The sequence below is a fragment of the Aptenodytes forsteri genome, unplaced genomic scaffold (genome assembly GCF_000699145.1).
Source record: "Aptenodytes forsteri isolate BGI_AS27 unplaced genomic scaffold, ASM69914v1 Scaffold54, whole genome shotgun sequence".
NCBI classification, from domain to species: domain Eukaryota; kingdom Metazoa; phylum Chordata; class Aves; order Sphenisciformes; family Spheniscidae; genus Aptenodytes; species Aptenodytes forsteri.
Window position 1 is genome coordinate 12,886,924 of NW_008796044.1, and position 25,740 is coordinate 12,912,663.

General features: G+C 53.9%; 2 protein-coding genes across 2 annotated transcripts in view; one reads left to right on the forward strand and one right to left on the reverse strand.

Annotated features, from left to right (window-relative positions):
* CD74 (CD74 molecule) overlaps window positions 1-2,794 on the forward strand; it is a 4,346-nt gene extending 1,552 nt beyond the window's left edge. Inside the window, exons 3-8 of the mRNA XM_009285842.1 lie at window positions 101-154; window positions 397-492; window positions 732-822; window positions 1,238-1,426; window positions 1,786-1,857; window positions 2,054-2,794. Coding sequence (XP_009284117.1) covers window positions 101-154; window positions 397-492; window positions 732-822; window positions 1,238-1,426; window positions 1,786-1,857; window positions 2,054-2,061 — 510 coding nt within the window. The 3' untranslated portion in view covers window positions 2,062-2,794. The remainder of the gene's footprint in view (window positions 1-100; window positions 155-396; window positions 493-731; window positions 823-1,237; window positions 1,427-1,785; window positions 1,858-2,053) is intronic.
* An 875-nt stretch (window positions 2,795-3,669) lies between these two features.
* Window positions 3,670-25,690, reverse strand: TCOF1 (treacle ribosome biogenesis factor 1). The gene is made up of 18 exons (XM_019473797.1): window positions 25,637-25,690; window positions 25,350-25,405; window positions 22,401-22,543; window positions 21,566-21,672; window positions 20,941-21,286; window positions 20,025-20,119; window positions 19,334-19,558; window positions 18,429-18,698; window positions 14,181-14,355; window positions 13,874-14,016; window positions 11,563-11,736; window positions 10,797-11,043; window positions 10,460-10,542; window positions 9,493-9,721; window positions 7,809-8,375; window positions 5,302-5,402; window positions 4,705-4,741; window positions 3,670-4,243 (listed from the first exon to the last, which is right to left on the reverse strand). The coding sequence occupies exons 1-17, from the start codon at window positions 25,688-25,690 to the stop codon at window positions 4,709-4,711; spliced, it is 3,048 nt and encodes a 1,015-aa protein (XP_019329342.1). The 3' UTR covers window positions 3,670-4,243; window positions 4,705-4,708.
* Window positions 25,691-25,740: the final 50 nt, after the last annotated feature.

A 25,740-nucleotide genomic window follows, 5' to 3' on the forward strand; every position in this document is an offset into this window, starting at 1 on the left:
CATGGTAAGAAGATGCCCACGCTGCCTGGCGCTGCCTGCAGCCCTCGGGGCTCGCCGCCCGCCTTTGTGCTCACGCTGCTTCTTTGTCTTTTCTCTTGAGGACACGGCCCCCGCTAGCAACAAAACCGAGGACCAAGTGAAGCACCTGCTGCTGGTAAGGTCCCCCGCTACCCCCACCGGCCCCATAGCTGCCCCCTGCGCTGCGGGAGGTGCTGGGACCCTCTGCTTCCAGCTTCAAGCTGCCTCTTGGCTGGGCCTGGGGTCTCTTGGGGCGCTCAGAGCTGGTGGGAGCTCCTGGCCTCCTCCAATGTCTGTCTGGCTGATATAAGCAGAGCTTCAGCCCCCCACGCACCTCGTTTTTCTTTGCCCTGTCTCACCATGGTGGTTGCTCTGCAGCAAGCAGACCCCAGGAAGATGTTCCCGAAACTGAAGGACAACCTGATGGACAACCTGAAAAGCCTGAAGAAGACCATGACTGATGCGGACTGGAAGGTCAGTGCTTGCTGCCGTCCTACTCCTCCCCTTCCAGGAGCACCCTGCTTTGGGGAGGGACTGGGGTGTCCCCACCTGGAAAAACGAAGTCCTACTTGAGCCAGGCTTGAGTTACCTCCACCCCAAGGGAGGTGGTGGTGCTCACGACCTTCCCTGGCCCAGGCTGGAGCTTGGGGCATGGCTCCCCCCGCCGTGCACCACCCCTGTCCCGGTTAACATGCTGGTTCCCCTTGTTGCAGTCCTTTGAATCCTGGATGCACAAGTGGCTGCTGTTTGAAATGGCCAAGAACCCCAAGCCGGAGGAGCGTAAGGCGATCCCGGCGGAGCAAGGTATCGGGGATGGGGGCTGCTGAGCTGGGGAGGGTTGGGACTGGCTCTTTGGGAGCAACCACCCCCCAGGAGGTGCCAGCACGGGGCAGCCCAAAGGCAACCAACCCCTCCGTCCCCTGACCGGTCGTGGACCTCTTCATCCCATGGGGAGCCTCTGGTTGGTGGCCTTCAGGACATCACGGAGCCGCTGCCCGCAGGGAATTGGGGATGAGCAAATGTCCGAAAAGCCGTAGCACCACACCAAATCCTCGGTCCTTGGCTAGCCCAAGAGCTTTAGAAAGGTCACCGAGGTGGGGCTTGTTCTCCTTTTATGTTTAATTTAGCTGCTTCTGGATAAAACCTCCCGCCGAGGCTGCCGGGCAGAAGAAGGGCCCGCAGGGCTCACGGTGTCTCCCCTTTGTTTTTATTGCCCTAGTGCAAACTAAATGCCAGGCGGAGGCCAATTCTGGGGGTGTCCGGCCGGGTTACTTCCACCCGCAGTGCGATGAGAACGGCGACTACCTGCCCAAACAGTGCAATGCCGCCACGGGCTACTGCTGGTGCTCCTACAAAAATGGCACCAGGATTGAGGGCACTGCCACTCGGAAAAAGCTGGACTGCCCCGGTAGGTCACCAGGGAGGGGCTGGAGGAGAGGAAGGAGCAGCATGCGTGGATGCTGCCCCATTTCACTTGTGATTAGGGCGAAGGAGAGCAGCCAGGGAGAGGAGGGTGCCCGAGCTGTAGAGAGCATCCCTCACCCCTCTTTGGTGCCAGCATGTTAAAGCTGGAGGGGACCCTAAAAACCACAGCCCTCCTTGGCTGGCTGCAGTGACAGCAGAGGCACGCAGTCAAGGTTTTCCACGAGCCCCACTTGCCCCCAAGCCCGTGGCTCAGCAGGTGGGCACAGGCTCTCCCCTCAGAGGGATGGGGGCAGTGGGGCAGCCCCAGGGCTCCAGCACCCACGCCCTGCCCTCCCTCTGCAGATGCTGCCACCGTGGAGCCGGAGGAGATGATGTTCTCCGGGGTGGAGATGCTCAAGCTGGGTGCGGATAAAGGTGAGGGCTACACGCGGTCGCGAGGCTGGGGGAGTTGGGGAAAGCCCTTGGGGCTGGGGCAGGCACAGGTCCACCCCCAAGAGCCACGGCAGCGCAAAGGCACTGCTGGGCAGCGGAGGTTGTGATGGAGACGGGGGGCAAAAGCGGCCTGGGCTTGCCATCTTACCAACTCCCTCCTCTCTTTCCCCCACAACAGCCAACTAGAAGAGGACACGAGCAGAGGCCTGTCCCCTCTTCAGCACCCCAGCTCCCATCTTTGATTTTGTTTTTTTTTTTGCTCTATTTCATTTCTGCTCTTACATTGCTTTCTTGAGATGATTAACAGCGGGCACCCCCGTGCGCTCCTGCCCCTCAAGGCATCGGTTGTGACCCCTTCCCCTGCTGCAGGGCACCAGACGGGGCTGCAGCTGCCACCAGGATCAGTGCCAGAGACAAAAAGCATTCCCTCAAAGGGGGGGTAAAGCAGGCGGGAAAGTCATTTCAGCGATGTCGGACCCATAAATCCTCTTGCCTTTTGCTCATCGGCATCCCGCAGCCCCTGGGCAGCGGCAGGCGCAGAGCTCACCCCTGCTGAAGAATGAGCCACTAACGCTTTCTTACACCGAGTGAACATTAAAAGCAGCAAAACAACCTCCACCAGCTTCTTAACTGACCCCCGTAGGTTGAAGCCCTGTTAAGATTATTAGAGTAGAGGGTTTTTCTTGTGGAGCGCTCAGTTTTGTAGAGCTGAGCTTATCTTCAGTAGAGATAAGATGCTCACCTTCAGCTTTTGCCTTCAGGCTGGAGAACAGCCACAGCAGAGGGTAACAGCGGGCAGAGGAGCTGACCCTGGAGTCAGAGGGGCTTCTAATTTTTTTTTAATATATCTGATAGTTCCTGTATAAGTGACCTCACAAGCTAATTATTTCAAATAAACTTTTGAGTAAGAAAGCCTTGTAAGCAACTCTAACAGGGCAGTGCTTGCAACAGCACTGCTGTCCTAGGTTAAAAATAAATGAATCTTAAGAAAAAAGGGAAAAACAAAAATCTCTGCAAAGACACTCGGACATCTGTGCCCCCCCCCGGATTGTACATATGCCTTGCCACGTTCTTGGCCCACCACTTGTTCAATCTCCCCTGCAGCCCAGCACAGCTCAGGAGGCTGAAATCACCTTTAAGTGAGTTGCAGCACAGGGGGAAGAAGAGGAGAGCAGCCCCCTGCACCTGAACCATCTCCCTCCTGCTCCCAGGCTGCACAGGTGCGAGGGCAGCAGCCGGAGAGCTCTGCCCTCCCCAGCAGAGCCTGAACCCAGGCTGCACAGCATGGGAGGGAGGAGCACAAGGGGATCCCGTCCCTTTTTCCTCACCTGCTAAACCCCAGGGCTGGGAGTGAAGCGAGGAAACCAGGCAGAAGCCCAGTACAAGGGGCAGGGCAGCAGGTGCCAGGGAGGCAGCAGGGTGGGTCCGCACAGGGCGATGCGCAAACCTGCTCTCAGCACCTGCCCCTACGCAGCGTTTTAGTAACGAAAAAAATACAAACCAACACTAGAAGAACACGCAGTTCAAAGCCGAGGAGCAACAGCGTCTGCTCTTCCTCGGGGAGCAGGCGGAAAGCAGTTAGTTTTTCCCCCGGGGTTGAAGTGGTGCCTGTGAGCCTGGGTGGAAGCCGGGCTCTGCCCTCCTACCTGCAACGTCCTCCAGAGAGGGCCGAGCCCTGCCCCTGGCTCAGCCCCAGCGCCCGCCCTGCCTCCCTGGCCTGGGTTTGGTCCCTGAGCCAAAGGGCTTCTCACCTCCCTTCCTCCCTTGAAAGCAGCTGAAGCAAAATCCCACCGTTCTTTTTTTATTTTCTATGCCATAAAAAAACCCCACAAAAAATTACGCCGCCTTGGCCGAGAACAGCTGCCGGACACAGCTGTTCAGTGCAACTCCAGGGACTCGATAATCACTGCCGTCAGTGTTAGAATAAAAAGTAAACTCAAGAGCTCTCTTCCATAGTAGCAAAAGGACTGACACCACAAATCACAGAAGGGGGAAGGAAAAAAAAAAAAAAAAAAAAAAAAAGGTAAAAGTTTCTCTTAAAAATATAGCTCTGTGATGAGAAAGAGATGGCTGGGTGTCAACTAGGAGGAAAGCAGTTTATGCAAGCTGGCTCTTCTCTGGTCAAACTGCTTCCTTCAGTTCAGTTCTTGTGCAACAGGCGAGCCGTCAGGAGGGGCAATAAACACGTCTCTGGGCCCCAGCGGGGCAGGAGGAGGCAGAAAGTTACACCGCTCTGCTCTAAAAGTCACAGTTAAAAGAAGTTATAAATTATTATTTAAAAAAATGTTGGAATTCTCCTGCTGAGCTTCCTTTTCCTCTCTTCTGTTTGATCTTCACCCATAAATCCTTAATCACAGGGATGCGGTACCTTTGGGGAGAGGAGTTAAAAGAGTTAGGGATGGGGAGGAGGAGAACAGCCTTACAGCTGAGGAGAGCAAGGGCAGAGTCATCTGGTCCACTTCCAGGTGGCTACAACATCACCATCTAATCCACATTACTTTTCCAAGCTCCCTGTGGTCAGCAGGGACAGACGGACACTGCCAGAGGCCACTTATCTCTGCTGGTGACAGAGGACAGCAACGTCCAGGCTGGACATCCAGTTGTCAGCAGCTAAAGAGTTGAGGTCAAACACATCCAGAGAAGCCAGCACACTGCTGCATGACTTTCCTTATACCGGTCCACTCCCTGGCCCTCTAATCTAAGGCCAGGCCGACTCAGTGGGTGTTTAGAGGGCACACCGTCTTCCCAAGACTGGCCCAGGAGTACTGAATTTGGCCAAGGTTACCGCCGTTCAGAGGTACCAACTGATAGTCCCCACAGACCATGTACCTTCTCACAATCCTTCAGGCTCAGCTGTTTTCTTCTTCTAAAAAGAAAAGGGTGAAAAATAAATCAGTATCATCTGCACCACAAACATGAAGGACCCAGCAGAGCCACAAGCCACAGAGGCTTCTTGGCTGCCATACTGACAGGGACATATCCCTAAATGAGGAAGATCCTATAGTGTCCCTCTGCCCCCTTTCCTAGCCCTTGGGGTGGGACACAGTAGCCTGCCGAGCCCTCAGGAGCTCCAGTTTCTGCTGAAAACAACTAGATGAACAGACAGCTGAAAAGCAGCACTTACTCCTTGGGCAGGTTCTCTGCCACCAAAAGGGCCCCCTGGGTTAGACCCCTCCAGGGAAAGGGATCTCTCCTGGGGCAACGGTACAGGAACAAGCCCTTCTTCAAGCCACCCCACTCCTAAACAACCAAAGGTCAGGGTGTCTCAAGACTAGCCACAATGAACTGCAGCCTCCTCTGTCCTGCCAGCAAGGCCAGGACACGGCTCTGTTCCTCTCCAGCCTGGCATGTTGCAGGGATGAGCGTCACAACCGTGGTTCGGAACAGCTCTCCCCATGGTATGCTGTCCCAGGGTCTTGCACATACCTTCTTCTTCTTCTTGTGAACCTCAGCAGAGCCATCTGCTGTCGGCTCCCCTTCCGAAGACACCTTTTTGCTCTTCTTCTTTTCCTTTCCAGTCTTTTTTTCTGGGAGAGGGAAAGAAAAGTCAACTAAGAGAGGGACTCTGGTACTGCCAGCCTGTGAGAAGGGGCACAAAGAGCGGTGGGAGCATCTCCAGTAAGTTTTTGATTACATCTGAACCTGAGCAAGCTTTCCAGAGCAGTAACTCTGGGTGAGGGCAGAGCCCTGCCACGAGGCAGCTGTGCCCAGGGCTGTTTCTCCAGTACCTTTGAGCCAGAGCGGTTTGATCCCACCATCCACACATACATGTGGGCAGAATTACACAGGTTCCCCCGTCCTTCCCACCTCCCGCTGCCCACCCACTCCGAGGAACCACTTCAGTGCCGGAGCGGCTGGGCACATGCCAGAAATCAGAGCAAGGGGAGCTACTAACACAGGATGGACACAAGGTTCGGCTCAGCACGACTGCTCCAACAGGCTCCAGCTCACCCCTGTGCAACAGCCCACACAAGGGCTGACGGACAAGTCTGTCTCCTCCAAAATGAAGGGCTGCATCTCCGCGGAACAGAAACCCCAGCAGATCTGGCCCATCCATTTCATGTCCCTCTTTTTTTTTTTTTCTTTTTTTTTAAAAAAAAGCCTACAAGATCCAGCACAGAACCAGCTCTGATTTGCAATTGCAGTCTGCACTGCAAAGAAAAAAAAAATTGCCTTTACATTAGGGCAGCAAACAGAGCATTACAGAGGCGCGCAGACAAGAGGGGCAGGAAACATTCTTAATTGGGAGCAACGAGCAGGAGGCTGGTACCATCCCCCTCTTTCTCCAGGGGTTTGAAAGCAGCAGTAACAGCCCCGAGCCAAATCTCTTGAATGAGCTGCTCACCATGTTGCAGCACAGACACTGATCAGGCAGGGTCAGGAAGGGGCACTGCCACCCCACGGGGAACAGCAGTGGCTGACACGGCAGACGACAGCGCGGATTTCAAGGCTGATCTCTCTTAAAGAGGCTGGCAGCAAGGGGTCACATTCAGGAAGCTCTGACTAACACAAAGCCCTGCACCTGTGAACGCTGGGCTTCCTCTGTCCACAGCATGTCAGGGACCTTCTGCCTGCCGTCCCCAGCCACGTTTCACCTTAGCTCTCTGCCAGCGCATGTTGCATTTGCCACAGAGGAGCCAGAGCAGCCAGCTGGGTTAGCAGAGCCGCTCTGCACTGCAGACACAGAGCAGGGCACCATGCAGAGCGCAGCGAGCGGCACACAGGCCTCACGGCTTGCATCTAGCAAGAACTCTCCCAAGCCCAGTGCAGGCGGGCACGCCACGCAAGGAGGGCAAAGAAGCCTCAGGAGGTTCAACGCGGACTCACCTCAACCCTCTGCCAGCCCTCAGCTAGACAGCTGCTTCCAGGGTAAAGGCCAGGAAAGGAGAAAGACCTGGAGGGACGGCTCATACCATGGAAGATGCACGGGGACATCAGCTTGCTCTGCAAGCAGCAAGGATCAGCGCAAGTGCTTTGTCAGAAAAAGACCTGGGGGTGTTGGTTGACAGCCGGCTGAACATGAGCCGGCAGTGTGCCCAGGCGGCCAAGAAGGCCAATGGCATCCTGGCCTGTATCAGAAATAGTGTGGCCAGCAGGAGTAGGGAAGTGATCATGCCCCTGTACTCGGCACTGGTGAGGCCGCACCTCGAATACTGTGTTCAGTTTTGGGCCCCTCACTACAAGAAGGACGTCGAGGTGCTGGAGCATGTCCAGAGAAGGGCAATGAGGCTGGTGAGGGGTCTGGAGAACAAGTCTTCTGAGGAGCGGCTGAGGGAACTGGGGTTGTTTAGCCTGGAGAAAAGGAGGCTGAGGGGAGACCTCATCGCTCTCTACAACTACCTGAAAGGAGGTTGTAGCGAGGTGGGGGTCGGTCTCTTCTCCCAAGTAACAAGCGATAGGATGAGAGGAAATGGCCTCGAGTTGCGCCAGGGGAGGTTTAGATTGGACGTGAGGAAAAATTTCTTTACTGAAAGAGTGGTGAAACATTGGACCAGGCTGCCCAGGGCAGTGGTGGAGTCCCCATCCCTGGAGGTATTTAAAAGACGAGTAGATGAGGCACTTAGGGACATGGTTTAGTGGGCATGGTGGTGTTGGGTTGATGGTTGGACTCAATGATCTTAGAGGTCTTTTCCAACCTTAGTGAGTCTATGATTCTAAGTATCAACACAGTTCCCACTGTGCCGGATGCAGGACAGAGGGGCAGGAGAGCCTAGCTTGCTGTCTGCAACATGACCTGGTGCTGAGACTGCAGAAAAACACTGAAGTGGGGTGTTAAAAATCTGGCACTGGCTTTGGGTGGGCCAAGAGGGAAGTAGCCAAGCAGGAAGGTAACGGGAAAGTGGGTGCCACTCACAAGGCCCCACACCAGAGGCTGAAAGTGCATCAGCTGCAAGAACCTATTGCAAATGCAGCCCCAAGTGAGGGATGCTTACTTTTAGCTGATTTTTTCTTTTCCTTGCTGCCTGGCAACTTCTCCAGGTCACCAGCTGCTTTCTTCTTTTTCTTTTTGGTAACTTCTTCGTTAGCTTGCCCTTTCCGCTTCTTTTCCTTGGGCTGCCCAACAGCCCCATCCTCTCCTGGCAGTTTCCGCTTCTGAGATGTTTTCTGCTTTTTATTCTCTTTGTCTTTGCTCTTAGATGTTTTCACACCCTTGTCTGCCGTGGAGGAAGATTTCTTCTTTTCCTTCTTTTCTTTTTTCTCCTTTTTCTTCTTCTTCTTCTCTTCTGACCCTTCCATTGTCTGCACTGCAGGAACTTTGGCAGCAGTGGTGACCTCGTCTTCGCTCCCTGAGCTTGACTCCTCTGATTGTGGGATGGAGAACGCTGCATAGGACCATGGGGTCACCAGTGCCCCTTTTGCTGCAACATCATTCTCTTTCACAGCCAGGGCTTTCTTGACTGGGGAAGATTTGAGGCTGGCATGACCTGGCTCTGTTTTTCCTGCCACTTTCTCTTTGTTGGAGGCTTGTGTGGCTTCCTGCCCTGGAGGGGGGTTGTTTTCTGCAGAAACAGTGACAAGAGAGAGAAGACAACTCAGGGAGCGTTTGTTACATAGACCACAGTTACTGGAGGACGGAAATATGTTTGAGTTTGAAGAGGAGCATCCGGTTCTCCCTCAAAAGCAAAGCCTGCTGGCCATCCCAGCTACAGCAGAGCCAGAGAAAGATGCCTCAGCCTGAGATCAGGTATCTGGCGAGGGAAGTGGGTTACAACAGCCACAACAGCTTTGGCCACATCCATGGAGAACAGGGACTAGACTAAACCGTAGCACAAGACGGGTGAGCATAGATAGAGCAGTCCTTCCCCAGGACACGACCCCCAGTAAGCCAGGGACTTCCCAAGATGGAGGGGGTACCCATACCACCAAGTTTAACCATCACCAATGGCCTATCCCCCAGCACCTGGGCCTTCTTGAACCTACGTATAGTTCTGACCTCCTCAACAGCCCTTTGCACAACTTAATGATGTACTCAAGAGGCCAAACAGACCCATCTGAGCCTCTAGAGCGGGCCAGAGCTCACAGCCAGACCAGAGCTCATCTGAAGGTGCCAGGGTCGTACCAGAGCAGAAGCAGCTTCCAGCTCCGAGTTTTACAATTTGCCAACAAACGAGGGCGAAAGGGAAATGGCAGAACATTTAGTTTCTCCATAGGTCTTCCCACTTGCTTCCCCTCTTCTGCCCTCCAGACATGCTACAGAGCCCAGAAAGACCAAGGGGAGGCTTGAATACCAGCACTGTATAAGCAGATGTTCTTCAGCCAGTGTTTAAACGTTCCCTAGGAGCCATCACTACCGCAGCACACCAACGCAGTTGGCATAGGTTTTAGGAAGAGCCTTACCTACTCCCGTTAATTGCATTAATTATGGCAGTTAAAGCAGAACTTGGAAGAGGCAAAGGCACAGAGCCTCACAATCCAGCCAGCGCAGGAGGGGCGTTCAAGAAGAGGGCTGTTGTCGTGGCCAGGGGAAGCCAGCAGACGGCAGCAGCACTCCATGCTACTGGGCTCTGCGGTGGAGACACGGTGGGAACGGGGCCCCGTCCCAGTGTCAGCCTCCCGTGCCAGCACAGCTTTGCTCCTGGGCCAAGCAGATTCCCGACCTTGCCAAAGGAGACCCACCTGCTTTGTGGTTTGCAGCCACCTGGTCGACGTCTGTGTCGGAGTCACTGCTGTCACTGCTGGAGCCGTCAGCTGGGGCTGCTTTCCCGGAGGCCTTGGCAAGGGAGTTTGCAGCAGTCACGGCTGCTTTCCCTTGCCCCACTTTGCCTACAGGCTGGGGGGGAACAGTCTTTGGCGCTTGGGGTGCTGTTGGGGTCTTGGAGAGGCCCAGATAGCCTGTGAGGAGGGACTGAAACAGCACAGACACACTGAGGAGTCACAGCAGGGCAGCCTCCCACACACCAGACACACAGATCTGTCTCTGCTGCTATTGCCCCCGTACTCCAAGTGAAGGGCCCACCTTTCACCACCCGCAGTGATCTTACACTGCTCAACTAGCCCTGCAGAGGCCAGGGCTGCCAGGAGAGGGGGCCAGCACTGACAGACACTGGCTGAGCTTACAGCAGCGACAGCTGATGTCGAAAGGTCTCCTTTTTGTTCTCGCCCAGTGAAGCAGGCTTGGGGGAGGCTCCTGGCCATTAGCATGCACCCACGCACAGCTAATGCACTGCAGATGTGCTGCACGCCCTGCACGTTACTTACAAAGGGAATTTAATGGCTTGGACATGGGTTAAGTTACAAATAAAAGTGGGGGGAAAAAAAAACCCTGCTGCTATTGGCACTGTACACCAGTTCTCCTGGTTTAACCCTTGCAAGGCACCACCTCCCATCCCTTCCCCTGGGGAAGGCACCATGAGCCCTGGACCCAAGGCCCGGCTGCCTGGGGAAGTGTTCCAGGTTCAAAAGCCTCTCTCTGCCCCCACCAAAAGGCCCTGCTCACAGCACTGCACTGGGGAGCCCCCACTTCTGCGCTGGCAAACCCACTCAGCACCCTGTTTGCTATGGCTGAGAATTCAACCCTCTCTCTGTGCTACTTAAGGGCCAGTTGCAAGACCCGAGAGGATCCCAGCCTGCTCAGGTACCATACCTGCGACGCTGCCTCCTCCTCCTCACTGGACTCCGAGGAGGAGCTGTGGGCTGGCTGGGTCCCTGCTGGTTTCTGCAGCGAGCCTGCTGGAGGAGCAGAGTTCACCCCATTAAACCCACTACTGCTGCCTGGGGCTGAGCTCACCTATCCAGCACAGTTACTGCCACCAAAAGGCCTTCTGCCTCCAAAGAAAAGGGGAGTGCTCTGCTAAGCTGGAGAGGAGGAACCCCTCTCCAACCACTATGTGAAGGTGACACACCTCCCACGGGGTAACAAAAGGCTGTTCCCGCCCTGGCCTGGCCAGCAGCACTGACAGCATCTTCCTGGGAGAACTGACCAGGTTTGGGGGGCTGCTTGCATGGCTCCTCCTTGTCACTGTCTGAGGAACTGCTACTGCCCGAGGTCTCCTCTGCCTGGGTGGGCGGCGTGGCCTGGCTCAGCCGGGCGCCCTGCACTGGCTGCAGGCCTGGCTTCCTTGACTTGGCAGTGGGACTTCCCAGGAGCGAAGCAGCCTCCGGGGCGGCAGTGTTGGCTGGAGGAGCTTTTCCCACAGGAACCGTTTGCTTTAGGCAAGGAGTGGGGGCCTAGGGAGAAGAAGATGAAATGCATCTGGAAGGAGGAATAGTTATTCCTAAGTTCATGGAACGGCTCATGCCCATGAACTATAAGAAGCAGCCCAGAGCAGATGGGCTTGGACCACCTCGGCCCTTCTTCAGCCACACTGCTCCAGTTCGTGTCAAGGTTAGTCCAAGAACGTCTCATGCAGGGCGCAGAGACCCCCATCTCCCCCGGCCCACAGATGAAGCAGGCAGCTGTGGCCAAGCAGACAACTCCTGACTGTACAAGGCACTCCTATCACAAAAGGAGGAAGAAACCTGCCAGCCAGCTGGGAGGCAGGAACAGCAAAGGTACCAGGGCTACCCTCTGCTCATCTGCCACCTTATGGTGCAGTAACAGTGGTTAAAATAGAGCAGCCCCCCTCTCCCCCCCCTCCATGAACACGCTCCCCCAGCTGGGGACACAGCACCAGCCTCATACTCCAGCACACCCATCTGCCCACTCTCCCCAGGGAAGCTCCCCACTTTAGTCTCCTCCGTCACTACCTCTCCTGCCAGCACATCGTGCTCCGAGGAATCACTACTTGAGCTCTCAGACACTCTGCTAACTGGAGGGACAGCAGGCGCTTTTATCCCCTTCCCCGAAGGCAGTGTGGCATTAGCCTTGGCAGCCACTGCGCTCGAAACCTTGGTTACTTTGATGTTCTGCTGGGACAGACTCTAAAATAGATGAGAAAGAAAATCAGGACAGAGCACAACTTGGAGGGAAAAGAGACACAAGCATACACCAATCCACAACTAACTCCTGAGCCCTTCCATTATTTTCAGCACAGCACCAAGGCTCTTTCCCCCCCCCCCCCCCCTCTCGCCCCTGAGGGCCAGCACACTGGGAGTGCCTAAAGCTCAGTGCCCCAAAGGCACCCATCCCCCATCCTGACAGGCAAAACGTGATGTGCTTGCAGGCTGTGAGATCCTTATCCACTGCAGACTGCAGTCTACTTTGCAAAGCAGGCACTCAGACTCCAGGATGTCTCCTTGTCTCCTAAAATCACACATCGAGAGTTAATCGGCAACAGAGATAAAGCAAAGACACCAACCACAGGGCAAGCAGGGCCTCTGGCACAGCCAGGAGCAGAGACATGAGGGCCAGCACACTGGGAGTGCCTAAAGCTCAGTGCCCCAAAGGCACCCATCCTGAGGGCAGGCAGGCAAAACGTGATGTGCTTGCAGGCTGTGAGATCCTTATCCACTGCAGCCCCAGCAAGACTGCAGTCGCAAACCCTACTTTGCAAAGCAGGCACTCAGACTCCAGGATGTCTCCTACACTCTAAAAATCACACATCGAGAGTTAATCGGCAACAGAGATAAAGCAAAGACACCAACCACAGGGCAAATCTGCCTTCAGGTCCACAAGCAAGCCACAGATTAGAGAGCAAATTAACAAGAAGCAATTTTGTTGCCTCACATTTGAAACCTCCCATCAAACTGAACATTAGGAGGGGTTAAAAATAGAAGAGCCAGGGGCATGGAAATCAGACACTGACATCAGGTCCAAGACACAAATACCAGCAGAGGAGGGAGCAGGAGCGACGAAGGAGTGCTCAGCCTCCTGGTTTGTGTTACAAACGAGGCTACGTGAGCAGCCCTCCCTCTCCAGATCTCTGACAAGCTGGGCCTTTGTGGGCTGACATTTCCCTCACACAACATCTGGCCTTCAGAAAGGAAGGCAACGCTCCACCATGCAGAGAGCCGCCAACCCGACGTGAGCTCTCAGCCGTCTTGCACAAAGCTCAAGTTACAGCAACTGTGTTATTTTATACAATCTTGGTACTATAAACACGCTTCAATCAAGGACTGCTCAGGCTGGCTGCCTGCCCACCAGGTGGGGGGAGACAGCCTTTCCACTGGCCACAGCATCAGGCCAACATGGGGAAGGGTTTCCTTGAGTGCACACAATCCCCCTCTCCCAGCAAGGGCACTGGCCAGACAGGGGACGCATATGTGCGGGACAAAAAGCACACTTGGCCGCTAAGCCCTGGGCTCAGAGCACCAGCCAAGCCACCACCACGTAGGAACGGCAGCCATGTTCCTCAGTCAAGGCTTCTTCACGTGGTTTCTTTCTCAGGCTCAAACTGCAGCAGAGGTGCAGAAACAGCCAAGCCAGCTTCACACCGAGGCAGCTCAGGCCCTAGGGAGCTCAGACGCGGCCCTGCGGGACTGGCATGGAGACACGAAGAGACGTGACATGAAGAGACTCAGGTGAGAGAGCTCCATGACACTCAGCAGTGTCTCTGCACAGAAATGGGGGTCATGTCCCTTCTCCAAGGCAGGGGTCTGGCTCCTCCAGCTGAAAGGCAGCAGGACCACTGTGCTACCCTTCAGGACAGATCCTCCCAGCCTCCCAAGGCTTGTGGAGGGGGAGTCCAGCGAGCTCCAGCTGCACCCCACACCCAGGGGTTTGGGAGGAAACAGGCGATGGGTTGCCTTGGAGCTACCCAGCTCATGGAAAGACTCTGCCTGCAAGGATTTGGCTGCTTTTCCACTCTAACTCCCTGAAGTAGGGCAAAGGGGACAGAGTCCCAGAGGACATCTGGGCTCGTGTGTCTACTCATGTTCCTGCCAAAACATTCACACCCTCCACTGCTTTCACACACTGCAAGCTTGCTGCGGTCAAGACGTGCACCCAGAGCCAGGGTCAGCGAGACCCAGGGACGCCGCCAAGAAAACCTGACCCAGCCAACAGGAGGGCTCCTCTCTGCACCACTCATCACCCACCCAGCTACCACCTCCTAAGTCCTGAGACCTCCTGAGCGTGCAGGACTAAGTGTCCACACCCAGCGGGTCAGCAGCTCCTTGCCTGTGAAGGGGGGACTACTTCTTCCTCTGAATCCGACTCCTCGCTGGAATCATCGCTGCTGTCCACAGGTGGAGGGGCTGGCGCTGGTGCTGGAGCTGGTGCCTTCTTCACGTGTGTTGGCTGGGGCACAGCATTGGTTTTCACTGCAGAAAAAACAGAAGAGATTGTCACCATGAGAAAGAGTTGCTCCCTGTGGCTCTCCAGAGCAGGAGCTATCACAACTGGCTGGGCCGTTCCATGTGCAGGGGAGAGAAGGAAACTCATGAGGATGCAGGTGAGGGGTCTTGGCCACTACCAGGAGACTTACCAGCTTGTGGAGGCTGTGTCTGTGCCACAGGGGACTCCTCTTCGCTGTCAGACGAGTCACTGCTCCCACTTTCTGAGGCCTGGCTTTTCAAGGTGCTTCCCACTGCTTTTTCAGGCAACCCAGCTTTAGCAGCCTGGCTCCGGTTGGGAACAGGCCCAGGCTGTTCTGTTAACCTCTTAATAAAAAAAGAAACACAGGCCCAGAAGTGTGGTATTAGTACAGGTGTTGTTTAGGAGTTTAAGTGCAGTTTCAGCTCAAGCTGGGTTTTGTTTTACCCTAACACAGCTGTTACTAACACTCACTCTATCCTTGCCGTGTTGGAAGGGGCTTCAGTTACTGCCTGGACCGAGCTGCTGGAGAGACATACCACTGCATTTACCAATATGCTTTTGACAGGAAGCCTGAGCATGTTTTACTGCACGAGCATGCAGGGCTAACAGCGCTCATAAGCTCAGAACAGCAATTCCTTATTGAGGCCAAGACACTGGCTGGACAGGAGCCTGAGGGCAGGAGAAGCACTGCAACCCTGAGACTCCCATTCCAAGGAAGCCTCTCATTTAAGCACGACCTCCCCCCAGCTTGGGGAATCAGAAGGAGCTGGGAAAACTTACGCCAAAACACTTGCAAGATTCAGAGACAGTCTCAAAGCAGCTACATCCTAGAGCTGCTGGAGAGCTCAGCGTAGACACCGGGCTGACACAAGCGTTTGGGATCACAGAGGGCGGGCAGAGACAGACCAGGACCCAAGATACGATTGAGCACCTTGGAAACTGATCTGTCAACAGGCCTGAGAATTTAGAAATCTCCAGACAACAAAAAAACCCTGCAACTCACTCGGGCTGTGCCTTTCTACAGCACCCGTCAAGTCTCTGATGTCCCGGAACAGGCCATGAGCCACTGCCCCAAGCAACTAGTGTGTCAGCACTAGGAAGCCACAGTTATCGCAGCACCAGATACACAACTGCCAGGTGAGACGATCTCCTCCCAGCTCCTCTCCCGGCTTGGGCCGAGGGCTGCAGACATCCCTCCTGCACGCTGCTGAAGGCTAGCGGTGGCAGAGGGAGAGGGAGCGCTTGCCGAGAGATCTGGTAACTTCACCACCCACAGATATCCTCCAGGCTCGCAGTGCTCTGCACCCACTCAGTTTACTCCACTCATCGTTCATCTCCGGGCTGCTCTGCCAGAGTACATCACGCTTGCCAGGGCAGGCAGACCCCATCCAACCTGCATGTGATGGCAGCCCACTTCAGCGCTCCATCTCCAGGCCTCCCGCAAGAAGGTGAGAGACTCCTGCGTGGCTGCACAGCCCCTGCCACCCCTCTCTTCCAACCCTGCCATGCTGCTAACGCAGCAATACCCTCTCAGCCCACAGCAGAGGACCAGGAGGACTTCAGCAGCGCCGGCCCAGCTGGGGGCTGCTCCTGGCCAGCAGCCGAGAGCACAAGCCTAGCAGCCTCCCGGGAGGACAGATCTTACCATGCTTCCTGGCACAGCCCCACCGAGGGCTGCCACTGGGGCAGTGTTTATCATCTCCAAGCCAAACACTAAACAGACAACAGCATCTGCATGTTTATCCCATTAAAGAACAGCTCTCCGAACAAGCCAAGCACATTTTGACTCTGCTTAGAGAAACAGAAACCTCCACAAGTACTTGGGGAGGGGGGATTGCAAACCTCACTTGTCTGTTTTGTTTTGATACCAGTGAGTCACTATCTCCAGGAGAGAGGCCAGATTTGCAATGCTGAAGAGAGAGAACTACTTGAAGCAGACACATGAACTCACACACTCACACTCTACTTGAATGCGATAGCTCCTCTCCCTCTCGTCCCAAGCACTGCTGTGCAAGGGAAGAGTCTACTGAGATCAGACCCCACTCGCTCACTTTTAAGACCTTCACAGCAACGGGACTGGCTTCTCCCCCTACCCAGATGCATGGCACAAGGGCTGCTTCATTTCCTAACTTAGCAAGAGATTGGGAAAGAGCTGCCGTACAGAGGCATCCTGACACAGAAGGAACATAACAGGATGGTCGCTACCAGATGGCTGACAGCCGCCACGTCCTGTGGCACAGCCCCCGGTGGGATCAGGCCAGCAGCGTGGCTGAGTTACACCCAGGGAGCGGGGTAACACAGGCAGAGAGCTTCTGACAACTTAACAGTCACAGGTACTGAAGTAACTCAGAGAGGAGGAAAATAATTCAAGAGGAAATCATTTTTCCTGCTCCCTCTCCAGCCCCCAAACCAGGAGCTGCCTGCGGCTCAGTACGAGTGTGATGACTCAGCTCCCGCACAACCCATCTGCCACTCTGCTGGGTCCATTTGCATCATGCAGCGCTGCATGACAAGAGGGGGAAACAGCACCGAGCCACGCGCTCAGCGCACATTGTAACAATCACACGCCATCGCTGCCCGTGCACCGCGGAAGCACCGCCAGCACCTCAGGACTGGGACCAGTATCTCAGCTGTGTCACGGCACAGCAAAGGTACGACTGTCACCTGCAAGGGAGCGGGGACAGGGTTCAGGGAGGGAAAGAGACCATCCATCTCTTGGGAGATTTGGCCTCTCCCCACAGGGCCCGCGGTCCAAGATAAAAACTTGCAGGCACAACTTCTACCAGCGCAGCCCGCACGGGTTTTCCTGGGATGCTCAAGGAAGACACAGGTTCCCAACACACGCATGCACATGCATCTCACGCCTGGTAAGCAGAAGCCGAAGCCTGTCCACAGAGGGCTCGAGTGCCATCTTTGGACCAAAACATCCAGGAAAGAGGAAGCAGAGCAGAATTAGCAGTTCCAAAAGAAAAGCGGCTCACAGCATCTTTAAGGTCAATCCAGACTGTCCACCATCACCATCCTTCCCCCCCAAAATATGCAAACGCCTTGTCAACTTCTTTGACTAAATATTCCTGAGTCTTCACGGGTAAACATACCAATTAAGCAGTTCAATTTAGGCATGATGTTCATTTTAATTGTGCTAATCCACCCCCACAGGGAAAGATGAAGCAGCTTCCAACGCTCTGTATCTGTTTGGATCTTGCACAGAAGCCAGAGGAAGTTGCAGGATACAGTAAGTCAGTGGTTAGCATATGCCCAAGTAGCAGATGGTGAGGATGAGCTAAGAAGAGTTTGACTGGGAGGACAGGACCGTGGACACAGCTAAGCCTAATGGTTTATCTTCAGGCTTCACTCGTGGTCTCTGCCTGTAGGCTACTAACACGGGAAGAAACAGCCTGTTTGGCAAAAATAGAGCTCCCTCGATGACAAGCTCTTCCTTGCTGACTGTGGCTGTGGAGGGGTAACCAGCATCTTCCCTCTTGCAAACTGGTGAAGTGGTTAAATAGCCATCGGCAAGACGGCTACCTGCTACTGCCAGCTTCAAATCAACACCGGGGGGAAACAAACAAACCTACCCCAGCATGTCCTTCACCTACAACCCTGCTAGAACAGATGAGTCTTGGTAGTTCTACAGTGGGACCCCATGGCACAGCTATCAGAATAGCTGCTCCTGCCACCCAGAGCTGAATCTTCACATATAATCACGCAGGAAGAGCAGCACAGAGCCAACTGTTAGAGATGCGTCCCCCTCCACCCACCTTAGCAGACCAAGGCTATAAAGACAAAAAATGCAGAGCCTCTCCAGCTCCTGCCTGTCAACAGTGAAAGGACATGTTGACAAAGAGCCTCCTTGCAAGGACACGTGAGGCTCTGCCCCCGGCTTCCCTTCCTCCCCTGCAGATAACAGCTGCCATCTCCAAAACGCTGCTTTCAGGACACTTTCTGAAGGGCCCTGCAGCTCAGAGTCAATGCAGAAGGTCTCCGTACAATGTGCCTAAGGATGCTCTCAGGAAGGGATTTGCTTCCCTACGAGTTCAACCACCTAAGTCTGAGTTCATGGTCCTTCTCTGAAGGACCTCTGAAGAGGTCTAAACAAACCCTTGCAGGAGAGCCAAGACCAAGCTATCTGTGACCCCGCACACACGGCCCACTCCAGAGGGGCAAGGCACGAGTGGAGTGAAACAGTTGGTATCAAACAGGTTACTCCCCCACCCTCCTCTGGTATGGCCGAGTGAGAAAAGTTAGGCTATACTTATTTCCAAGTAGAAGGAAAGATCTTCCTCTCTGAGGGACTGAGATACAACATACTACATGCTACTGGTGTTTCAAGGAGATCAGTAGTAGCATTTAAGGGCTAAACAATTGTCTTTCATATCCCATCCCCTGGCACTGAGCTGAATGCGGTATCACCTACCTTCTGGCTGACAGGCACAGGGAGATCCTCCTCTTCACTGCCTGAGGAGTCAGAGCTCTCCACTGGCTTTGTACTTTCAGCAGGCTTCGTGGGAGCAGCAGTCCTTCCCGGTGTGGTTTTGGCCTGCTTTGGCACTGCTGGTTTTGGTGCTGGCTTCCCTTGGGACAGTGGAAGTGTTTTTGCTGGAGCTGCTTTGCCAGAGAGTGATGCTGCTGGTGTAGGTTTCAGTGGGGATGGGACGGCCTGGGAGGATTTTGGAGGTGGCTTTGTCTGGACAAGGCAAGAACAGCGTGAAACAAGGCAAATCCCACAGCAGCATAATTCATTTGCTCAGACTGTAATCAAGGGAAGAGATTTCAGAGCCCCCTGGGAAAGGCAAATGCTGAAGGAAGATTAGCAACCGGCAGGGCACAAGGCATCCTTTCATCTAGCTGTGTGGGGACAGCCTCCCAAGATGAGAAAGCAAGACCAGACATTCTTCATCAGCCTGCTGATACTACCAGTCCCCTCCAGTGAAGTACACTGCAGCACTTTGCACTCTCCACAGCAGGGAAGCTAAGCTGCACTACAGTTTGACAAGTTAGACGCTACTTATTGCAATTTATAGCTGAGAGGCAAATTCAACCATGACAATTTACCTCTTCAGGTGGGAAAAGAATTGCCGGGTCTTTTTTTATTTAAAAGTACTGATGGATTTTTTTTTTTTTTTTTTAAGAAAGGCACAAAGGCTTGATTAAAGCTCAGAGCAAAGACACTGAGGTGCCTTTAAACACCCCATGCCTCTTTCCTCCCACCCCCAACATGACTTTGCTATACATTACATGCATTTACAAAATTTTCTTTTCACTGCAATTCCTAGCCCTGGAGAGGCGTGCAAAGAGAGACAGAGTCTCGGATAGACGCACTTGGGTTACCGATGGAGGTTCCTCATCTTCACTGTCTGATGAGTCGCTGCTCTCTGATGTGTCATCGGGCTTTGCAGCCCCAGGAACCGTTGTGGACGCGGGTTTGGCCTGGTTTGGTGCCAGTGCCACTTGCCTCACTGCATTCTTCTTGAGGGACACTGGAGCAGCAGGTGCACTTTTCACAGGTGCTGCATTAACCTGCACTGTTTTCGCAGCTGGTTTTGCCTGGGAACATGGGGAACAAAAGGGAACAGGAGAATCGGGTAACATCTCAGAAGAAACTGGTTGAGAGCTGTAACTGCGTGGAATCTGTTTTAAAGAAGGCTACCTTGCTAACTTTGACCAGGACAGGCTTGTTCAGACCCACGGGCTGTGGACTATCTCATGCAAGCCACTTTCTCCACAGACTGCCTGACTACATCTGTGGAGCTGCACACCAATCACCTCCTACAGATCAAAGGATCTCCCTCAACTTCAGGCACTAGGAGGAACTGGGATGGAATGGTTGATGCTGGCAGGGGTTAGCGGGGCTCTCAGTCACACAAGTGTGTTTCTCTGGCCTTGGGTTTGGGGATCCCACACGCCCAGGGAAGTGGGTGTTGTCGGACTACAGCACTGCAGCATTTCCTCTCTCCTTAAAGGGAAGGGACGTGATTTCCTAGAGACAAGGACCCTGGGTTGGAGGGGTTACCTGCACCGCTGGAGTTGCAAGCTCCTCCTCGGAGGATGTCTCATCACTTGATTCCTCGCTGCTGCTCTCAGCGGCCCCAGCTGCCTGCTTCGGCTCTGAAACACAAACGAGGAGATGTCACAGCTGCTGCCTGCTCTGAGCTCCCAGAGCATGATGCTAATGCAGCTTTTGAAGTCAGGAAAACAAAACGAGCCGCAGAGAGGGCTAAGGGGATTTGCAGGGAAGAGGGCCTAGCCATGCTGAAAACATCAGTGGCCTGCTGGGAACAGCTTCTCCAGACAAACATTGGCCCACAAACACCACTCCCCTGAGCGCAGGCAGAGATGGGAAATCCTTCCTGGCCACCCTCTGACCCTATGGGGAGCTGCCCAGCCACACAGCTCCCTGCAAGGAGCACCCAGCCTGGCTGGACCTCCTCTGGAAAAGAGCCAAGAGAAGGTCCATTTTCAGAGCTTCTGCGATCTATTCCTCACCCCCCCCGCAACACACACACTTCAAAGCAGTAGAAGATTTCCCTAAAGACTTCAAAACCTAAAACCAATCACTTTGCAATTGGGAATAAAGCGAAGATGCTGCAGTGCCTTTCCAAAAAGCTGAAAGCATCTGCAGTATTAGTACTGCATCTCCTCCAGATAAGCTACGCTGTTATCTCCAACCTCGTAGTGCTGGATGCTGCCAGACAGACATCTTAGCACAGAATCTGCCGCTTGAAATGGGAGCAAGCATGCTGGATTCATCCCACAGAGCTCCAGAGCTGGCTGCTTTGCAGTATTCTTGCAGCCTCCCCAAGGAACAAGCATCGCTCTGAGCTTTCCAGCAAGGGAGCTGAAAGGAACACGCTGAAGGCACAGCTCAGACCTGATTCGCAGAAAAGCTGGAGCACACATGCATTTACCGCACCCCGCAGGCTCCTTACCCACTTTGGGCACTGGGGCCTTCGCAGCTGGCGTCTCATTTTCCTCCTCACTCTCTGACGAGGAGCTGCTGCTGGAGCTTTCTGCTGCTTTGGTCATTACCGGTGCTTTGCTTTGACCTACTTTGGCCGCGGCTGTGGCAGCATGTCCGGGCTTCCCAGGACTGGGCAGTTTCTGCCCAGCCTTGGCCGGAGCTGCAGACGCAGCTGGCGCGTTGGGCTTCTGCTTATTTGAGACCACAGTTCTGTCTGCAGCAGAGAGCACTGCTGCTTTGCCTGCTGGGGCAGTGGGTTTGTTAGGAGAATGCAGGGAGTTGGCAGCTTTGCCACTCACCACAGGTGGTGTCACCTACAGGAAACAAAAGGAATTAGAAGCCTATAGACAGACGAGGGGCTAAACTGGACACAACGTACCTTAAACAGCAATCTGGCAGCTGGGAAAGCCATAGAGCTCTTTAGGGAAGCACTTGGGGGACAGATCTCTAAGAGAAGGCTTATGCCAGCGTAGGAGGGTCATTTAAATATGAATTCCACCCCAGCCCACAATTCTACACATGCCAACGTGTCTGGGTCAGTCCTGGCCTCAGAGTACTATCAGCCTTCAAAGCTGAGAGAAGAATTGCCTTACCGTAACTGCACCTTTTCCAGCTGGTGTCTCCTCTTCTGATGAGGAGTCATCGTCTTCACTGCTTTCTACATTCACTCCTGAGTTCGTGGCCAGGGAGAGGCTGGCTGCTGCACAGGAGGGAGCCACAGAGAAATTGTGTGAGCGCGTCTCTCGCGTCAAGATGCCCTCTGGTTCGCAGGAAGGCCCCAGCAGGCAGGGCCGGGTCCCATCTCCACACCTGCCCCAACACCACCGCCGCTGTCCTTGTGACAGGCAAGTGCTTTGCTCCTCCACCCCATCCTTCTCCCCACCACCAAGACAAGGAACCTGCCAAGTTCTGCATGTTTCCAAGGGCTGGTCTACAGCAGATGAGACCGAGCCAAAACCTATCAGACACATGGGGTTTTGTTAGACTACGCAAGCCAACGCCTCCCACATCAGCTGCACCAGGGATCTATCCCCACCTCAGACAGAGGGCACTGGCTTTCCAGACCAACTAACAAGTCCTTCCTTCATCCATGAAACAGGCCTGCCTTTGCTGGCCCAACACACACCTGGGACCAACTAGAAGGTGCTCCACAGTGGGCAGCGTTCGGTTCCCAAGGCTTCATCCAAGCGACAACACCCACCCCTTCCCAACGAATCATAACAGGTTTTCTCCAGCTTCAGCAGACATTTGTGCTCCCCAGAAACTCCACATGAGAAGGGGGTGCTAAGTAAGTTGTCCTATTTTTCTAAGAGCACAAGGGAATAGCCATCACTTTACAAGCATTTTCTCTAGCCAAGCAAGTCGTGCTGCTCCTACACAAGCCTCCAGTCCTACTCTGTCAACTCCAGGGAGATAAAAGGCTCCTACCATTTGCAGCTTTCACCTTCTCTTTCTCATCCTCTTCTTTCTCTGAGCTCTCAGAGCTGCTCACGGGATCAGGAACTCTGATCTTTTCTGGGATGGCTGCCTCCTCATCACTCACCTTTCTTCTTCTGGAATTCGAGGGAGTTCTGAGGGAACAGAATTTGCGTCAAAATAGGGGAAAAAAATATGTTGAACAAATTGGAATACAATTATTCAACCACTCTCAGGTCAGGCTCCAGCCTAAGGACAGGCAGTGTCATTCCTCTGCAGCTCCTAAGGGGGTGGGCGAAATACTCCTCTCGCCTGCAAGGGACATCTCCAGTCCTCCTCAGGCAACTCCTGAGAACAACATATCCTTGCAATACTCAGAGGAGATACTGAACACAGACTGTTTTTCTGTGTCCTAGGCAGAGTCTTTCTTCCTTTAGCAGAGAAGTAAAAATGTATTTGGTCAGGCTAGTGCTCACCACAGAGCAAAGGCATCCTACAGAACAAATTCTGTCTCCAGGAGGTAGCTATAGCCAGACAGTCAATAAATGCAGTCCCAGGGCTAGGGCAGTGATCCCCAAACAGGTCTTGGTATTCCATGAGGCCGTGAGAAGTGAATCTAAAGGCTGCAAGAGCCATTTGAACTTGGGTTCACAGGCCAAAAGGACAGAAAAGTCAGGTTGCAGAGAGATTTAAGAAAGAAAGTGGCTGGACCTACAGAAGATCTGTTGAAAGAAGGGGAGGAAGAGGCCACAGATGAGCATTAAACACTTAAGCTGTTCAATTGGGTTAAAACATGAAGCTGGAGAAAGACGTTTCCAGGCTCTGAATCCCACCTGTACCAGCAGAACAGATGTGGCTAAAGTTATCATTAATTTTCAAATGAAAACATAGGTAATACATTCGCTTTATTACGAGGATAACATTGGCTGGGCACACGTCTGCATGTGATTCACACATGCAGTACTTCTAAGTTGGTAAAAGCCCTGAGACACCCACAGTTATCAGAGGCGAAAAAAACCCTTGCTTTGGTGCCAGTTCAGCTTATTTTATTTGTTCATCTAATTTAAAAATAAGATTAGTTTAACGACTTGGCCAGTAAAGATCGTGCTTATTATGAGTGTTTCAGTAGCGCAGCTGTAACGGCAAGTTCTCTGCAAGCAGGCTAGGCCGAAGGCACATTTGCTATTACAAAGCGCTGTGAACTACTGTAATAATCCCTTTAATAAAATAACAGGGCAAGCCGCACAGGCAGCTACGACACTCCAATTCCTTCCTGATTCAGTGGCAGCTGACAGCACAACAGAGACTGCTGTGAGAATTTGTCGTGAGTGACCAGGCGCTCAGGGATACTGCATGGGGGAAAACAGCGGTGCCCGCAGGCCCTGGTCCTACAGCAGCCCGGAGCATTTGAGGGCTGCAGGGCTCCCAGCTGCTCCTGGGGCTGAGGGGATCCAGCTTCCCCCTGCACCCAGGCACCCTTCCACCCCCTCCGAGACTAAACAAGACTAAACGTAGCCCTGGAGGAAGGCCGCTCTTAAGTAACTGGAAATCTCAACTGTTAAGTTCACTTTGAAAGAGCTTCTGAAAGAGAGCACCAAGGACGGCCTCAGTTAGACGGGCAAGAGCCGCAGAGCAGTCGGAGGAAAGGCATTTTCAGGCCAAAAGCCTATGAAGCGACAAGATGCGAGAATCACAGCTCACCCACACGACAGCACTCCAGCGAGGCAGCGCACTTTCTGGATAAACAAGACTACTGGTCAATACATCCCTCACTGTGACTCCAAACCAGGCGTAACTGAGAGGGACCAGGAGTAAAAGGCGTACTTGCGGGGTGGGACCACAACATAAGGGTGACGCTAGAGAAAAAGGAATTAAATGTGATGCGAGTGCCCTGTCACCCCCCCGAGCTTTAAAAGTAATAGTGTCGGGAAGGGTTTGCTGTAGCACCCAGTATAACTAGCATAGAGAAAGGTCACCATCAATACCCAAGGGAGCAATAAATTGTTAGAGGGAGGAACTGCAAGCCTGTTTCTACGCTGCTACATCCTCACCTAGATCCAGCCTTTCTCCTGCTCAAGTAAGAAAATCACGGAGACAAGAGCGAGAACCAGGGTAGCGCCAAGGCACGAGGTGTTCTAGCAGAAGACACCTTTGAAGCAAACACCCGCTTCACGAGGCTGCTGGCACGGCCACGCTGAGAAGCATCTTCACTCCAGCGCTCCTCAGCACGGGCACAGAAGCCCAGCTCCACCGATTCCCTGATAACCCGGCTCTGCGGCTGCCACCCGGCCTCTCTCTGCAGCGCTGCGCTTCAGCATCAAACCAAAGCGAGTGGTGCACAGGGTGGGTGCAACCATCATTGCACCCCACAGATGGGAAGCCTCCACGCTGCAGACCTTCGTGTAGGGTACTCAGTGGAATAACTGTGTGGGAAGGCGTTGGGCTGAACATGTAAGGGCTTGAAAGGACAGGCTGAAACCAAGAGACTTCCTCCAAGTCGGAAGATACGTGATCTGTGCCAAGGCTTAAGTCCCTGTAAGAACCTTGGCATTTCAGCATCTGCTCAAATTCTCTGTTGTTGGGTCAATGCTCCTGCAAAGCACGTGGCTTTAAAAAGAAAGTGAAAAAGAACTGGGGAAAAGATCTTTGCCAGTAAAGCATGACTCTGAGGCCCACAGTACTCCAGTATTAACCCCAACCGGCCAGAACAGCATCAGCTGCTCAAAACTAGAGTAACAACTTGTCTCCAAGCTCAGGAAACTTTAAACAAAAGTAATCTTCAACATCTGAAACGAATCGGTCTGAAACCAGAGGCTAGGAGGAAAGTCTGCTGAGCACAGTTATCATCGGAAACACTCTAACAACGGGAAATTCCAGCAAATAAAGATCACACGTGCCATGCAGCCTGGATGTTAACACAGTCTGGAATCTATTTGATAGTCATTTCCTCCTTCGACTTACTTTTCCCAGTGGGTAAAGATGTCCTCGAGAGAGGTCGAGAGGGAAGGGAGCAACTTCTGTGAAAGCAGAAGGAACGCAAGTCAGGCATCGGCCCCGTTTCAGGATGCGACGGCCAGAAGGAACCAGAGGCCGCAGAGGCCCCTCCAGGAACCCCCAGGAAAACGGGAACGTGCCCTCCCCGCACACAGCTCCCAGTAAAGCCCCTCTCCCCTCCCCTCCCCTCCGGCGGCTCGTCCCGCTGCACCCAGGGCCGCGTCCTCCCCTCGGGGGCCCCGGCGGGGCTTCACCCGCAGCAGCACGTGTTCGGGGAGCACCTGCCCCCCGGTACGGGACGGCTTCATCCGGCGGGCTGCCGGCCTCGGCCCTTCTCCCCGGCCGGCTCGGGGCCGGG

Coding starts and splice junctions, on each gene's coding strand:
- TCOF1 (XM_019473797.1), bottom strand. CDS start 25,690: ATGAAGCCGTCCCGTACCGGGGGGCAGGTGCTCCCCGAACACGTGCTG. Junction 14,356..18,428: donor CTGTGCCTGTCAGCCAGAAG/GTAGGTGATACC, acceptor TTTTTTATTAAG/AGGTTAACAGAACAGCCTGG. Junction 11,737..13,873: donor AAGTAGTCCCCCCTTCACAG/GCAAGGAGCTGC, acceptor CATCTATTTTAG/AGTCTGTCCCAGCAGAACAT.